The following is a 17,649-nucleotide window of genomic DNA, read 5'->3' as shown; positions in this document are numbered from 1 at the left end:
TAATATAAATCTAATTATGGAAAACTCAACACTCACCAACATTAATGTACACACAAATCAAAATAAAGTCAACTACTTAAGTTGCCCACCCAATCCAAAACCTCAAGGATTAGATAGGCTTCTAGGGAAGGAAGGTTCCCAAGTTTATTCACAACTCCTCAAATGTGTCTCACCGTAAGAATCAAAATACTCTTATCCTGAATCCACAAGACACTCATCTTTATCCATTTGACAAAGGTTGTTTTCTCTCCTCTGGTACTTGTTCTTCCAGACTTGAAGAAGCTATGGCCCCGTTTGGTTACGGGAATACCGGGCGCGGAATAGGGTTTTCAGCGCCAAAATCGGGTTATGGAAGAAAACAGTGGCGTTTGGTTCATCAAACGCATAACCCGGTTTCGGGTTTCGTCTGCCAATTTCGCTTGAAAATTGGAAGAAATTTCTTCCAAGAAATAGGTGGAAGTTGAAATGAAAACCAGGTTTTGGGTTTTTATGAATGCGTTTGAATAAATCGTCGGGTCCGCCGAATCCGCCTTAGGTTTTTGGAAGAACAAATTGGGTTTTTTGGAAGACGACGGTTGTATTGTTTTCGTGCTCTGTTGTGCGAAGGCGAGGGTTTTTGGTTTGCTGCGTTTGTTGGGCTTGTGAGTTTTCTGTGGCCGTGGTTTGCGAGGGTTTCTGGTTTGTGGGTTTTCTGTGGCCGTGGTTTCCTGTGGCCGTGGCGTGTGGCTGTGGCATTTTTTGCGATTTCTCTTCTCCACTTTGAACAGCGGCGGCGGTAAACGGTTCTCCTCTCACACCCACCTTTGCATACTGGATTTTTTTAAGTTTTTTTGGTTCATTCAAACGTAACTGTTTGTTTCAAATCTGTTTTTAAAATAGTCAATATATGTGGTAACTGTTTGTTTCAAATCTGTTTTTAAAATAGTCAATATGTGCTCACTAATAAATTCGAGTATAGTGCTGTGAGAGATCAATACCAGTGAAATGAAAAATTAAACTTTGTAACAATTTCTAGGTGTTTGTTTTAAATCTGTTTAGCAAAATAGTCAATATGTGCTCACTAATAAATTCCACTATAGTGCTGTGAGAGATCAATACCAGTGAAATGAACAACCAAACTTTGCAACAATTTCTTGCCAGTAATGAGTTCTAGTATGTTGTTGTGAGAGATGAATGAAATACCATTAAATAGAGCCAAGTCATAAACTTGTGCTCACTAATAAATTACAGTATAGTGCTGTGAGAGATCAATACCAGTGAAATGAATAACTAAACTTTCTAACTGTTTCTTGCCAGTAATGAGTTCTAGTATACTGCTGTGAGAGATGAATGCAATACCATTAAATAGAGTCAAGTCATAAACTATGTATGAATCAACTATGTATAGATCAATGTCAATCATGGCTTTTATCTATACATAATCAATATGTGCTCAATATGTGCTTAATAATGAATTCTAGTGTGTGCTCATGTGATTACCTGTATATATCATAGTGCCAATCAAGCAAAACATGGCAATCATGGCTTTTATCTATACATAGTTGACCTATACGTAGTTTATCATGGTTCAAATCTGTTTAGCAAAACAGTCCAATATATGCTGTAACAGTTTGTTTAGAATCTGTTTGACAAAATAGTCAATATATGCTCACTAATGACTTTCAGTATAGTGTTGTGAGAGATCAATACCAGTGAAATGAACAACTAAACTTTGTAACAGTTTCTTGCCAGTAATGAGTTCTAGTGTACTGCTGTGAGAGATGAATGCAATACCATTAAATAGAGCCAAATCATAAACTATGTATAGATCAATGGCAATCATGGCTTTTATCTATACATAATCAATATGTGCTCAATATGTGCTCAATAATGAATTCCAGTATGTGATCATGTGATTACCTGTATATATTATAGTGCCAATCATAATAGCAAAACATGGCAATCATGCTTTTATCTATACATAGTTGACCTATACATAGTTTATCATGGTTCAAATATGTTTAGCAAAATAGTCCAATGAGTTCCAGTATAGTGATGTGAGAGATCAATGCAATACCATTAATCAAAGTGAATCATGCCAATGAAATGAACAACTAAACTATGGATATATCAAGTATGTATTGATCCATGCAAAATCATTCAACATACTTATGAGGTCATAAACTATGTATAGATAAAAGCCATGATTTCAAACTATGTATAGATCAATGCAGAAAGAAACTCTATTCCTATTGCCAACTATGTTACTTTTCATCTTCTAAAAGACGAGCCTCAATTTCAGCGGACTCGACAATTTATTAAAACACATTCATAAAAGCCCAAATTCAAGTTATAGTTTGTACATGTGTATGTGTACATACATACATGTGTGTGTATGTACGTACACACATACATACTTGTGTGTGTACGTACATGCATGCATACATACATGTGTGTGTCTACGTACATGCATGCATACATGTGTGTGTGTGTGTGTACGTACATACATGCATACATACATACATACATTCATGTGTGTGTGTGTACATACACACATACATAAATGTGTGTGTACGTACGTACATGCATACATACATGTGTGTGTGTGTGTACGTACATACATGCATACATACATGTGTGTGCACATACATATATACATACATGTGTGTATAAATATAGACAAATGGAATCAATATTATGCTTTCATTGGTATAGATAGATTACATGGAGTATAATGACACATTGTAATTTGTTCTTTATGGGCTTATGATCCTCGGTAGTTGGTACTCCTTGTTGTATTTGAATAAATAATTGACTTCTTAATGCAATGAGGCTAGCAAATAATCATGTTGTATCTCGATAGGTGATAGTTGATATTTCATAACTGATAGTGTTTAAATTGTCCACATTTCAGGTCACTAATGGATCCTATGGAGAGTATAGAGGTCCAAGGAAGCATAGTTAGGAAGACCACATACACCCGCATTCTCACAATTCTTTTTGCTTTTGTTGGCATAGCCAAAGTACTGGTAGCCCGAGAAGGTAGTCAAATGGGTAAATGAATAAGAAAAGGAAATTTCTTTTGTAGAGACATTATTCATTCGAATGAGGTGGATTGTCATGATCAGATTCGGATGAGTAGGGCAGCCTTCTTTTCTCTAGCTCGTATTCTGAGGCTGAAAGGAAGCTTGAGAGATACGATCCACTTGAAGTTAGAGGAACAACTAGTGATGTTCCTCCACACCCTTGGGCACAATCTAAGGAACCGCAAGATTGCCCATAACTTTGGGCACTCAGGAGAGACAGTCAGTCGGTACTTCCACAAGGTTTTGATGGCTATCTTAGCCCTTCATAGAGATTACTTCATACCACCTAGTCCAGGCACTCCTCCTGAAATTAGTGGGAAGGATCGTTTTGAACCACTCTTCAAGGTAAATCACACATTATTACAAGTTTATTGTCTAGAATGTTGTCCTTATCTTATTATTACTTGAGCATACATTTGATCAGTGTATCATATCCCACAGGATTGCATTGGAGCCATCGACGGTACCCATATTCCAGTGCGAGTTGATGTCGACATACAGGGTAAATATCGTGATAGAAAAGGGAACCTATCGCAAAATGTTATGGGTGTCTGCTCCTTTGATTGTAAGTTTCAGTATTGCCTTGCTGGTTGGGAAGGCTCTGCTGCAGATAGCCGTGTTCTAGCCTCAGCTCTATCCAGATCAGATCCACTTGTAGTTCCCCCTGGTAAGCCAAATCACATTTTAATATACTCAAGGTTATGCTAAATGGTTCAAGTATTGACAATATACTTTCTTTATATAGGAAAATATTATCTCGTGGATGTTGGATATCCAAATGCACCTAGATTTCTCGCTCCTTATCGGTGTACACGCTACCACTTGAAAGAGTGGTCAAGAGAAAACCCAATAAACTCTGCACATGAGTTGTTCAACCATCGACACTCCTCTCTTAGAAATGCAGTAGAACGTACATTTGGTATTCTGAAGCAGCGTTTTCCAATCTTAAGACATGCAACGTCTTATGATATCATGACACAATCCTATATTGTTTTAGCATGTTGCATACTTCACAATTTCATTACAATAGAGGATGGCCTTCCATCGGAAGAAGCTATTGAAGAGGAAGATGATCGTGATGGGATAGAGGTGCCACTACTTGAGACATATGGGTTGTCTCAGGAGGATAGAAATGAGTGGGCCCAATTTCGAGAAGATATAGCAAATAGGATGTGGGAAGATTATAGATCTCGAGAATAAATGATTTATTAGAAGGCAATGTGCTTTATATGATTAAATTGATGTATGCATATACAATGATGGTGTTTGATTTCGTTATTCTGATATCAGTCTTTGCTACATTCTAATTAAATAAAAAGAACATTAACTTTCAATTTCACACCTACATTATGTACAAAAATTGTTGATCATATCTGCAATACACAATTCAACTTGAAATATAGATTACATTGATTTAAATGCAAGAAAGCACAATTATTATACATCTTTGCATTGAGAAAGTACAATAACATGCTTCATAATGGGGCTCATGACTATTTACTTGCCATTGATATCACCATTTTGTCTTACTGGTAGTTTTTTTGATGTTGATGTGTTATCATCAATTATTGCTTAAAATGTGTATCATCTTCAGTTAAATTCTTTCAAGTTTATTAAATGTTAGCCTCATTGCATTAGGATGTATTAAAAAATGATATTTAAAGTTTATCATCTTCAATTTTAAATGAAATACAGCAAGGAGTACCAAATGATGAAGATCATAAGCCCACTAGTAAGAAGAGAACAACGAATTCGTTGAAAATCCTATTTTTCTGATGTTACTGCTTGCTGCATTCTATTTAAATTTAAAGAGCAATAACTTTCAATTTCAGTCGTATGATTACTTTAAATCGTAATACGTTTACCTATTCAATATGTTAGCCTTGTTCCATTATGACGTATTACAAATTGATAGTTAAAGATTTTCTATTTCAAATTTAAATGAAATACAGGAAGGAGTACACAATGGCATATACCGAGCTCATGATGAGCATGGATGGATCTGATCATGTGAAACAGATGTGTTCTCCCATTACTTTGAGTGATATAGATGGATCCCTCGCTGTGAGCAACAAATCTTCTTCTTCAAAGAAGAAAATGTGGACAAAATCGATGGAACGCAAGTTTTTAGACTTGCTCCTTGAACAAGTCCATCTCGGACGGAAAGGTGAAGGTGGGTTTAAAAAAGAGGCATGGACTGCGATAGAGAGGACATTCAATTCAGCGATGAACTCGAATCTGTCACGAGATCATTTTAAGAATAAGTTAAAAACATGGAAAGTAGGATATAAAGTAATGAAGGACTTGAAAAATACAAGTGGGTTAGCTTGGAATGAAGAAACTCAAACTGTAGATGCTGAAGATTCAGTGTGGGATGACCTTTTGAAGGTAGGATCATCTTTGTACTCTTTTCATTGAAGAAATTTTTCCTTCTTATTTTAATAATGAAAAACTTACAACCTAATCCATCTATTAATGCTTATATGTAGAGGAGAGAATTCAAAAATGCAAAAATGTATAAGAGGTCACCTTTCCAATATTTCAATGAGTTGGCTGTAATTGTTGGTAATGACATTGCTGAAGGGTTCGCATCTACAACACCCCTTGATGCTGAAGAAGGGCACCCTATGAACGATGCATTTAATGTGCTTGATGAGGATGATACCAATTGTGGTACACCTCTTGACAGCCAACCAGATATTGATGAAGAGTTATATCATTCCAATCAGTCGAGTGCAAGTGCTAGAGGGACTCCTCCACCATCATCATCAAGGAGGGGAAAGAGGAAGAAGACATCTTTGGCTGCATCATTGGATGTGATATGCGAAACTATGAAGGAACTGAAAGATGGCCTCATTAAGCCTCAGATTGTAAAAGTGGATAAATCTGAAGATGATAATATTTTGACTGCTGCATATATTGCTCTCAAAGCTGTCCCTGAACTGAGTCGAGCAATTTTCGTGAAAGCACATGATACCTTCGTGCTTCAACGTGAAAGAGCCAAAGGGTTCTTGATGATGGATGAGGTGGAGAGAGTGGAGTGGATTGCAATGACATTTGGTACCATTTAGCTATTTCAGCTACTGACTGGATTGCAATGACTTATGCTGCATGATTACTCTATTCAATGGTTTTGCATTAATCTCTAATAGCACTAAACTAAAACTATATTAATCTCACATCACTATATTGGAACTCATTATTGAGCACATTTTGACTATTTAATTAGTGATCTCTCACAGCACTATACTGGAAGTCATTAGTGAGCATATATTTACTATTTTGTTAAACAGATTCTAAACAAATTGTTACAGCATGTATTGGACTGTTTTGCTAAACAGATTTGAACCCTGATAAATTATGTATAGATAAAACCTATGATTGTCATTGATCTTCCATGTATCCATACATAGTTTATGTGTTGGCTGTGTTTAATGGTATTGCATTGATTTGTACATAGTTTATGACGTCATAAGTATGTTGAATGATTTTGCATGGATCTATACATACTTGATATATCCATAGTTTAGTTGTTCATTTCATTGGCATGATTCACTTTGATTAATGGTATTGCATTGATCTCTCACAGCACTATACTGGAAGTCATTAGTGAGCATATATTTACTATTTTGTTAAACAAATTCTAAAAAAACTGTTACAGCATGTATTGGACTGTTTTGCTAAACAGATTTGAACCATGATAAATTATGTATATGTCAACTATGTATAGATAAAAGCCATGATTGTCATTCATCTTCCATGTATCCATACATAGTTTATGAGTTGGCTGCGTTTAATGGTATTGCATTGATTTGTACATAGTTTATGACGTCATAAGTATGTTGAGTGATTTTGCATGGATCTATACATACTTGATATATCCATAGTTTAGTTGTTCATTTCATTGGCATGATTCACTTTGATTAATGGTATTGCATTGATCTCTCACAGCACTATACTGGAAGTCATTAGTGAGCATATATTTACTATTTTGTTAAACAAATTCTAAACAAACTGTTACAGCATGTATTGGATTGTTTTGCTAAACAGATTTGAACCATGATAAATTATGTATATGTCAACTATGTATAGATAAAAGCCATGATTGTCATTGATCTTTCATGTATCCATACATAGTTTATGAGTTGGTTGTGTTTAATGGTATTGCATTGATTTGTACATAGTTTATGACGTCATAAGTATGTTGAATGATTTTGCATGGATCTATACATACTTGATATATCTATAGTTTAGTTGTTCATTTCATTAGCATGATTCACTTTGATTAATGGTATTGCATTGACCTCTCACAGCACTATACTAGAAGTCATTAGTGAGCATATATTTACTATTTTGTTAAATAGATTCTAAACAAACTGTTACAACATGTATTGGATTGTTTTGCTAAACGGATTTGAACCATGATAAACTATGTATATGTCAACTATGTATAGATAAAAGTCATGATTGCCATTGATCTTCCATGTATCCATACATAGTTTATGAGAGTTGATTGCGTTTAATGGTATTGCATTGATCTGTACATAGTTTATGACATCATAAGTATGTTGAATGATTTTACATGGATCTATACATACTTGATATATCCATAGTTTAGTTGTTCATTTCATTGGCATGATTCACTTTGATTAATGGTATTGCATTGATCTCTCACAACATTATACTGGAAGTCATTAGTGAGCATATATTTACTATTTTGTTAAACAGATTCTAAACAAACTGTTACAGCATATATTGGACTGTTTTGCTAAACAGATTTGAACCATGATAAACTATGTATAGGTCAACTATGTATAGATAAAAGCATAATTGCCATATTTTGCTATTATGATTGGCATTATGATATATACAAGTAATCACGTGAGCACATACTGGAATTCATTATTGAGTACATATTGACTATTTTGCTAAACAGATTTGACACAAACAGCCAGACACTGTTACAAAGTTTAATTGTTCATTTCACTGGTATTGATCTCTCATAGCACCATACTAGAATTTATTAGTGAGCACATATTGACTATTTTGCTAAAAATTTATAACAAATAGTTACCACATCTATTGACTATGCTAAGCAAATAGCAGATACAAATAGAACTATGATAAACTATGTATAGGTCAGCTATGTATAGATAAAAGCTAGTGATATACTTGTAAATTTCATTATTGAGCACATATTGATTATGTCTAGATAAAAGCCATGATTGCCGTTGATCTATACATAGCTTATGAATTGGCTCTATTTATATGGTATTGCATTCATCTCTCACAGCACTATACTAGAACTCATTACTGGCAAGAAACTGTTACAAAGTTTAGTTGTCCATTTCAGTGGTATTGATCTGTCACAGCACTATATTGGCATTCATTAGTGAGCACATATTGACTATTTTGCTAAACAGATTTGAAACAAACAATATGTATGTACACACATGTATGTATGTACGTACATATGTATGTATTATGTGCATATGTATGTACACACATGTATGTACACATGTATACATACTTGATCTATGCATTGCATTGATCTCTCACAACACTATACTGGAACTCATTACTGAGCACATTTTTACTATTTTGCTAAGCATGTATGTATGTATATGCGTATGTATGTATGTACACACATGTATGTACGTATGCATGTATGTATGTGCATATGTATGTACACACATGTATGTACGTATGTATACAAACTTGATCTATGCATAGTTTAGTCATCCATTTTATTGACATGATTGGCATTGGTCAATATGCAGGATAGTTGTTCATTTCATTGGCATTCGCACGATTGGCATGTGAAGTCATTCCAGATGGTTAATTGGCTTTGTGTAATGGTATTGCATTGATCTGCCACAACACTATATTGGAAATCATTACTAAGCACTTTTTTTCTATTTTGCTAAGCATGTATGTATGTATGTGTGTATGTATGTGCGTATGTATGTATGTAGGTGCGTATGTATGTACACATGTATGTACATGTGTATGTATGTATGTATGTGCGTATATATGTATGTCTGTGCATATGTATGTTCACGCATGTATGTACGTATGTATACATACTTGATATATGCATAGTTTAGTCATTCATTTCATTGACATGATTGGCATTGGTCAGTACATAGTTTAGTTGTTCATTTCATTGGCATTCACACGATTGGCATGTGAAATAATTCCAGAGGGTTAGTTGGCTTTGTTTAATGGTATTGCATTGATCTCTCACAACACGTAGTTTATGATCTCGTAAACGTTTGGTATAGTTGTTCATTGCATTGTTAATTAGAGTTATATTTGAACCATACATACGTGGAATACACAAGGAGTGGCAAATGATGAATGCTCAATTGTAGAACTTGAAAGCATATAGAAATGTGATTTGCTAGATGATTGTATAGTTCATGATTCTGTCCTATGTTATATCTATAGTCCTAATTTTCTTGCATATGTTTTTATTTTTTTGTCTTTTTGTCCCTATTTGATTTCCTATGTATGTTTTCGTTGACAAGATTATCAAAAGTATTGAGATTTTTGGTAGATGATTGTACAGTCATGATTATGTCCCATGTTATATGTATATTCCTAATTTGCTTGGATATTTTTTAAATTTCTTATTTTTTTTTCCACAGTTTGGTTTCCTATGTACGTGCTTCTTGACAAGATTGTCAACGGTATTGATCAAGTGTCTTTCTCTTGTATTTTTTTATTGCTCTTGATTTGCTAATATTGCAAGACCACACATGCTGATAAAAAATGAGCTATCGGATGATTGTTTACTGTGTTTGTAAACGATCAATATTTCTGATGCCACTCCTTGGTGTATTCCATTAAAAAAATAATCAGGTTTTAATTTTTCAAGCATGTTTAGTTCATATATGCAGGATTGACCATCTAACAACACAAACAGTAATGGGGAAGATTGAGCAGCATGAGAGGGTTGCCGTCAAATGTGGGGCATAAGGGCATACATCGTGGATTTCTCAGTGTTTTCGTATGTAACGGTGTGTCGTCGAATGTGGGGCATAAAGGCATACATCGTGGATTTCTCAGTGTTTTCGTGTTTAACGGTGTGTTTTCACACCACCATCAAATCATGGATATTGTTCTATCAAGTTAGCAAGTTTTCATATTGTAGTAATTATGTGAAATTCATTATTAGAATTTCATGATGTTAAAATATGATTTATATGATTAATGATTTTCATGATCTTTTTTTTTAAATTGCATGTAAAATCTATGTTGCCAAAATTCCACATTTTTTAAGAGCAATTATTAACAAAGCATCATTTTTCTTGTTAAAGTTATCATCAAATGTTTAATGTATGTGAATGTAAAATGGTATATTTTTTCCTATATAATATTTCACGTAAAATTTAGTTGCATATTTTGTTGAATAATTAACTAACTTAATAAATTTATTAAAAGGGAGAGATACATAGAGGGGCAGAGAGTGCGGGATAAGAAGGGGGGACGGAGGGACAGAGGGAGAGAGTGAGAGAGAGAGAGAGGAGCTTGTGTGTTCCTGCATCTGTAGAAAGGTGTCTGTTGATGTGTGTTTTATGACTCACCAAACAGTAGAATGAAATACTGAAATATCTTATCCTCTCTTGAATATATATCTGTCTATGACCTCATCAAGATCTTCAAATGTCTCCTCCCCAATTGAAAGTATTTTCCAAGTCGAAGATAGCTAGCAAAATCCTTTTGGTCTTTTCCTCCCTCCACAATATCCTTGTGTGCATAAACTCCATTGAAAATGTTCAGTGTTAGAATCAAGTGAGTAGGCCCTTTCAAGCATGGACGGATAATACTCTCCCCTAGCTCTTTATCTGTTAGGAACTTAATGGTTTTATTCTCTTGTTCACTTCGTGAAATGGAATCCTCTTCCGCAAAATATGGATCCTTAACCTCCTTATCCTTATCCTATGCACCCTGATAGTTATCATTCTTTAGTGAACTCTCTTTGCAAGTTAACTCAACTATGTACTTCACTTTTGTCATAGTTTTCACCCAACAGGTAAGGATGCTGCCTTCTGCAATTTTTTCTGAAGGATCTATATCTAGATCATCAGAAAGCTCCTCTTTCAATATTATTCATGTCAAGCTTGATTCCAGATCACAAATTATACGATGATTTTGGACTCTGCGGGGACAATTTTTTCCATTAACAGGGTCTCTTCATTTTCTCCAGTCAGCAGATAAAATTCCTCATCCTGGGATGGCTCTTTATATGGTGATCTCAAATCCTGAAATCCATGTAACAATTCACTCTTTATGTCAGCAAGGGTTTTCTGCTTTTTATTGGATGTCCATTGCTCCACACTTCTAGCATATTCATCAATATCAAGGGCATTTAACAGATCAGGATATTTTTGACATGCTCAACAACCATTTCTTGTGTTTCCTCATCCATATCATCTATATCATGTCTAGCTTCTTCACAATATATGTCCTTAGCCATTTTCTTGGCAAATTCATATGACTTTGGATGAATTCTAGTATCATCCAATGGATCCATAACATGGTTTTCGGATGCTGCTTGTCCATTCCCTCTAACCCTTAAAAAAACCAATAGCATTTATAAAGACAAGTGGCTTCATAGCCTCTACAGTTGGTTGTTGTAACTATTACCTGCTCAACAGCTTCATACTTTTCATCTGGAGTAAGGAAATGTTTCAGTGAATGAAGCTTCAATGATAATATTTCTTTGCCAAGACTATATAATGTTGCAACCATGGCCAATGGATTCTAAAGATACCGACCAAGAGCCACAACACGCCTCACAATCCCTCTCTGTGTCGGCAACTAGTCTTAAAAGATGCGAGAATTCTCATATAGTGTAGGCAATAATTCATCTGCATAAACAACATTTATTGTGTCCAATCCTTCTGCCAAATCACGTGGATGAACACAAACACAGGGAGGGATAGAGAGAGGACACAAACACACATATTTAGCGGCTAAGTCACAAGGTTCAAGTTTCAATTCGAGTTCGACAATTATGAAGTTCGGATGAACTTGACAATAAATTCAATTCGACGATAAATTTGTCTTACACAACTTTTCAAAAATATATAATATATATGATCACAATTTCCAACAATGGGACAAAAAAAACTTCGTACAAATGATTGCATGTATGATTATTTTTTACTTTTCTTTGCTAATAAATAGAATTAAAATAAAAAATAATAATCATTTTATTTATTATTGACTAACAAAATAAAACTGTGAATATTCAAGAATAAAAAATAATAATAATGTAGTCTAATTATAAATAAATTAAATCATAAATATTAATACTTTACTCATTTTAATCCTTGTGTTTCACTAATTAAATAAGATTAAAAAAATTTACATCAAATTCCAATTCCAATTAGAAAATGAACAACCAAACGCAACAAAAAGATATTCCTAGTCATATTCTGTTCCAATTCCAATTTCTAAATTGGCAACCAAACGCAGAATATGGATTTGAAAATTCATCTTCCGTGTCAACCAAACGGTCCAACTATCTTCCTAAAATACATAACCAGGTTTTCGAAAACCTGGTTATCAGATAACCTGGTTATGAGGAAAATTCATCTTCCCCAACCAAACGGGGCCTATATGATTTTGTGATCAAAACCAACTTCATCTCCAAAACACGCATCCATCCTCCAAGGGTAATTCTTTTGGTGTGCAATGGACATTGCAACATTTTTGCGCTACTTTTATTGCCTTTGTAATAGAAGTAGGAAAGCAGCCTTTGGGATAGTAGCTGCTATGCATATGGCGGTAATCTATAGGTATCACCAACGGAGGTTACATAGTACATATAGTTGACTAATGGTAGAATGGATGCAATGCATTTATCATTTTTGAAGCGAAAAATAAACAAGAGGAATCGGTTATAGCATTGTATGAGGAAACAACAGCTGCAAAAAAAAGGTCAAAAACTGTGAACCTGTGTCAGTAAAAAGGTACAGATAAGCTCAACAACATTCATTAGACTTTGGACCACCTAATTCAATATAACCAGCGGAAAAAAACTGTGAGCCTCTGTCAGTAATAAGGTACAGGTAAACATACATTGATTAGATTTTAGACCATCTAATTCGGTATAACCAGTGTTCTGTGGTGTCTCCATGCTTGATCCTTCAGCTGTCAACAATAATGATGTGACATCAGGAGGATTCTGGTAATCGTTGGAAGACAAACGTCCATTATCTGAAGCATTGTCACTACTCTCTAGAATTTCACTTTCATGTTGTAGTTTTTTGTCAATCAAGCAATCTGTCTTTGATGATTCAACCAAATCAGCAGGAAAGTCATTAGAATCTTTATCAGAGAGTGGCACAGGAAAACTCCTCTCTTTCTCTGTTTTCTCCAGTCTGTTAACTGAAATGGGATTTATACTACCAGCTTCTATGAGAAACTCTGTTGATTTTGTCATTGATGATGCCTGTTGAGTGCATGAGTCAATAAATAATGAGGATACAGTGTCTGATTCTTGGGCTGTAATGGAATTTATTCCATCTAAAACAATTTTGTCTTCCTGCTCTAGTGTTTTTATTTTATCAGGTTCTCTAGCTGATGCTGTACGAATTGAAGTTTCAGAAAAGCTTTCAGAAAATCCATCAGGCAGAGCATTTGCTTTGGGAAGCTGACTTGCAAGAGAATCTTCCATTGCCTGCAATGCACTTTACAGCATCCCAGGGATCTGTCAAAAAAAAAGATCAACTATGTTAACAGAAAGATTCTATGGAAAGTGGGCAACGATAAACATCAAGAAACATGACAAATTGTTAAAAACTCTAAGCAGAATCCAGACTGTATTCTAAATTTTTGAGCCTTGACTTATTCTTTGCCTTAATTAAAAAATTTGCCAACACAACACAAGACATGAACTAAACATTATGCTAAATACCCTGGCATTATAAAATCTCTAAACAAAAAAGATAGAAAATATGGAGCATTTCCGAATAATACAAATACTCAGAACAGGAAACTCAAAATAACTGCAATTATTTCCAGCCTTAGTATCATGCATTTAAGTTTTTAACATCCAACTTACAGTCTTACAGGTGACTTCGACAATATTAATGAATATAAAATTGAGTTCAAATTGATAATGATATATATAAATTATGGTTCATAGAAAATCCTATACTGACTCTTCTCTAATTGAAAAAACTTTTAATCAATTCCCTAGTAAATGCCTTATCATTCAATTGTCTCCATTCCAGTGCAAAATGAAACAGATAATAATTTAATGTACGTTAATTACGCAAATGCACTGTGATGATAAAATAACTCAAGACTTTTAGATAGAGAATAAATGAAAGAATTACATGAGCAAAACTATCAGGCTCTTACCTCTAATATATTATTTCATTAAACCTTGCACATTAATTTATCATTAATAACTTCATACTTAATAAGTTAAGTTAAACATCAACTGCTTATGGTGAGAACAATGAGCCTCAAACCACTGCCAGAATTGTCTTCTTGTGGCCCATGCCATCAATGAAATACGTGGCATGAGTCTGGGTGTAAGTCCTAATTTGTGTAATAATCCCCCTTGGTCTGATATAAGAAATTAAACTTTGACTCGAGGAATTTTTCCGAACATTTGGTGTACAATCCAGATGCTGAGAATGCTGCTTAGTTTCTTCAATATGCAAATGTTTATTTGGTTTGAGGATGTTTGCAAAGTTTATTAGATTTCCATACAACTAGATATAACACAACAAACTCTTGCCAAGGAACCAAATTTAATTCTGAAATGGTGACTAAAAGCAGACCTGAACCAATAATATAACGTTCTCAGATTTATTCCAGAACTTCACTCAACACAAAATCAGCGGTGTTAAACATCGCAGACCTGATTATTCCTCCAGCTAATAACTTACAGATGGTTGGCAACGTGTGCATACAAGCAAAGGTATTGTTTACATTGGTGTGTACTTCAATGGACATACGTTCTGAAGATACCAGCTCTAATACCACTGTAAGAATCCCTGCTTGTTCTGATTGAATTATTCAAACTTGGACTAGCAGAAATTCGTCAAACAGTTGACGTGTAACCCAAGTCTTAAGCTCGGATACAACTGAAATATGTCAAACCAGTACAGCAGTACACAGAACAGTTCTGAAATTTATATCTTGTTACTAGAAATGGTAAACCACATATTTGTTCTAATATTTAAACATTCAGTATGGTGGAAACCAATAGATATAACAGAAATATATTGCAATAGTGACAGTATTGAACCATTCAGAGTTCACAATCTGCAATCAATGCTTAAGACAAACTCATCCCATATGTAAGTTCCAAGACTGGGTTATTAGCCAGCATACCCACATAGATATTTCTAACCTTAATGTTATACAGATTTCGATAGAGTGAAAGCAAGGTGAGAGGACGGAACCTGGTGTTAACCACAGACTAATAGTTTCTATGCGTTTATGACTTGCTGCTGTCCTCGTTTCAGCGTTTTGCGTGAGCAATGAAAATCTGGTCACCCAACTGGTGTCACTCCAGCTAGATGGAAAGGTTCTTGCTGCCAATACGCGGGGTTTGTACCTGTTTCTACTCTGCGGTATCTTCAGTACCAGCAAACACGACTATTCAGCTCGGCTTCACCTTCACTTACTGGAATATAACTGCTGTAGTGTTATAAGTGCCAACTTCCTGCACAAAGTCACTGCTCCTCTACTAAACTGCAGAACGCATGTGTAAACAGGGGCTATCGGGCTATGTCTGATACCTCACACTCCACCTTTCTGCACCTCACGTGATACCTGATCCTGTGCTTCCCCCTGGTTAGTGAGCAGCCACTCCTTCAGTATGCCTCACGGCTATCATAAGATCCTGTCTTGAAGCAAATACACTATCCACCTATTTTCCAGAACTTGATACAGTTCTCACAAGGAATCCTAGGGCTACGTCCAGATTCCTTGTTTACCGTACAGGGTAAAAGGATAATTAACACATGCAGTATAGCACGATATAACGCAAAACAGATACTTTATTCATATATGCCATATGCTTATTACAATAACTCCAATGATGATTCAAAGTCCATTCTGGATGGTGTACATATACCTTTCCAAAGGGGTGACTCAACCATCACATGCCCGTTCAGATACAATTCTACCCATTGGCTACACTATAGAATTTACCACCAACATTCTTGAACTTCCTAAGGGGTTTCGTCTTCAAGAAGGCATAGTCACGTTTAAGCAACCATTTAGGATTTGAGTAATAACATATTTTCGTGGTTGTAATCCCAATGCAAATGCTTTCCTTTATAACTTCGAAATGAGGAGAGGTACAAACAACTTAGCAATGTGGGATAAAAGACTATTTCCTCTTTTAGTCACTTAAGTTATTTTGTCATAAAGTGACTTTATAACTTTATAATAACACAAAAATATTAAAATAAATCAATTGAACTTTAATCTCTTGAAATACTTGTCTGATTGTCATGCCGTCAAAAAAAGGAATCTCTCCTCATAATTCCCCATGTGACCAAATCCACTTTCTGAAAATAGAAAGGGTCCATCTCTATTACTCCTGGCTTACTATACATTAAGTATGGCAAATGGAGTCCAAAAAATATCAAACAAAGGCCAAATCCATAAATCCGTGAATGTTGGAGACGAATCAATCCTCAGAAGACCCTCTAACCAACCTTATTAACCTACGAGGATCCAATATTAGGCTAATCCTTGAAATTCTGATGCTGGCAACAAATGGGGACATTACAATTTGGCAGCACAAAAACCCCTCATATCTGATCGCTTAGCAATATAAATGAGTGAAATTTCGACAAAACAGTGCAACTAATTTGGGGCATGCTTTATAAGCATGATATAAAAATGACTTACATCAAAAAAAAAATCAGAAAACATCCCACCATCATATGAACAAAATAACATTAGTGGATGACAGGTACAATACTCATCACATAAGCACTTTTTCATACATATAGGTCCATATCTGGCCTCAAAGCTTGCTAGGAACTTTGGCCTTGCCCTTGAGACATCAGGAGTAGAGGATGACTGATCACGTTTCCAATCTGGAAAGGTATACACCAAGATTGTATTGAGTACAAAAGATTTATATACTGTGAGTTCTGTAGCAGAAAATTTGAGTCATGAAAAGAGGATCATTTCTCTCAACTCAGTTCAAGGAATACAATACAAAACTACACCCAACATGTCAAACACAGCATACTAAAAATTATATATCATAGCAACACAACAGTATCATCCTCCTGATGACTACTATTATCAAAGTGTACTTATTAGGATAACTTTTTGCATCAAAGTTGATTTTGGAGGCATTAATCAGCTCAAGCTCTGACAATGATGTGATATTGTAAGTGTAGAATTTATTGTACTTCACTTCTTTCCAAAACCCTATTTGGTCTCTTACAATTTTTTATTCTGAAAATTTTACAATTTTACATTCTGAAAATTCTGGACAATTTCTTCCGGAAACTTGGATAAGTTTCATCCTGCACCTAAGTGTGATATTAAGACATTGAAACTTTCAACGCAAAGCCCATTTAAA

The 17,649-nt window shown here is 34.9% G+C and overlaps 1 protein-coding gene across 3 annotated transcripts in view; it reads right to left on the bottom strand.

Moving 5' to 3' along the window:
- The window catches only part of LOC149556763 (alpha-taxilin-like protein), a 229,416-nt gene that overhangs the window by 195,830 nt on the left and 15,937 nt on the right, over positions 1-17,649 (bottom strand). For all 3 annotated transcript variants that reach the window (XR_016364782.1, XM_089831280.1, XM_089831281.1), the window contains exon 2: positions 13,158-13,788. Coding sequence is in view for 2 of the 3 variants with exons in the window: in XM_089831280.1 (XP_089687406.1) it covers positions 13,158-13,755 (598 nt within the window). In the remaining variant the exon portion in view is untranslated. The remainder of the gene's footprint in view (positions 1-13,157; positions 13,789-17,649) is intronic.

This window comes from Cupressus sempervirens, chromosome 5, assembly GCF_028749045.1.
Source record: "Cupressus sempervirens isolate cs-2001-9-10 chromosome 5, ASM2874904v1, whole genome shotgun sequence".
Taxonomy (NCBI): domain Eukaryota; kingdom Viridiplantae; phylum Streptophyta; class Pinopsida; order Cupressales; family Cupressaceae; genus Cupressus; species Cupressus sempervirens.
The sequence above is the reverse complement of the archived record's forward strand: the minus strand, read 5'-3'. Positions and strand labels throughout refer to the sequence as shown.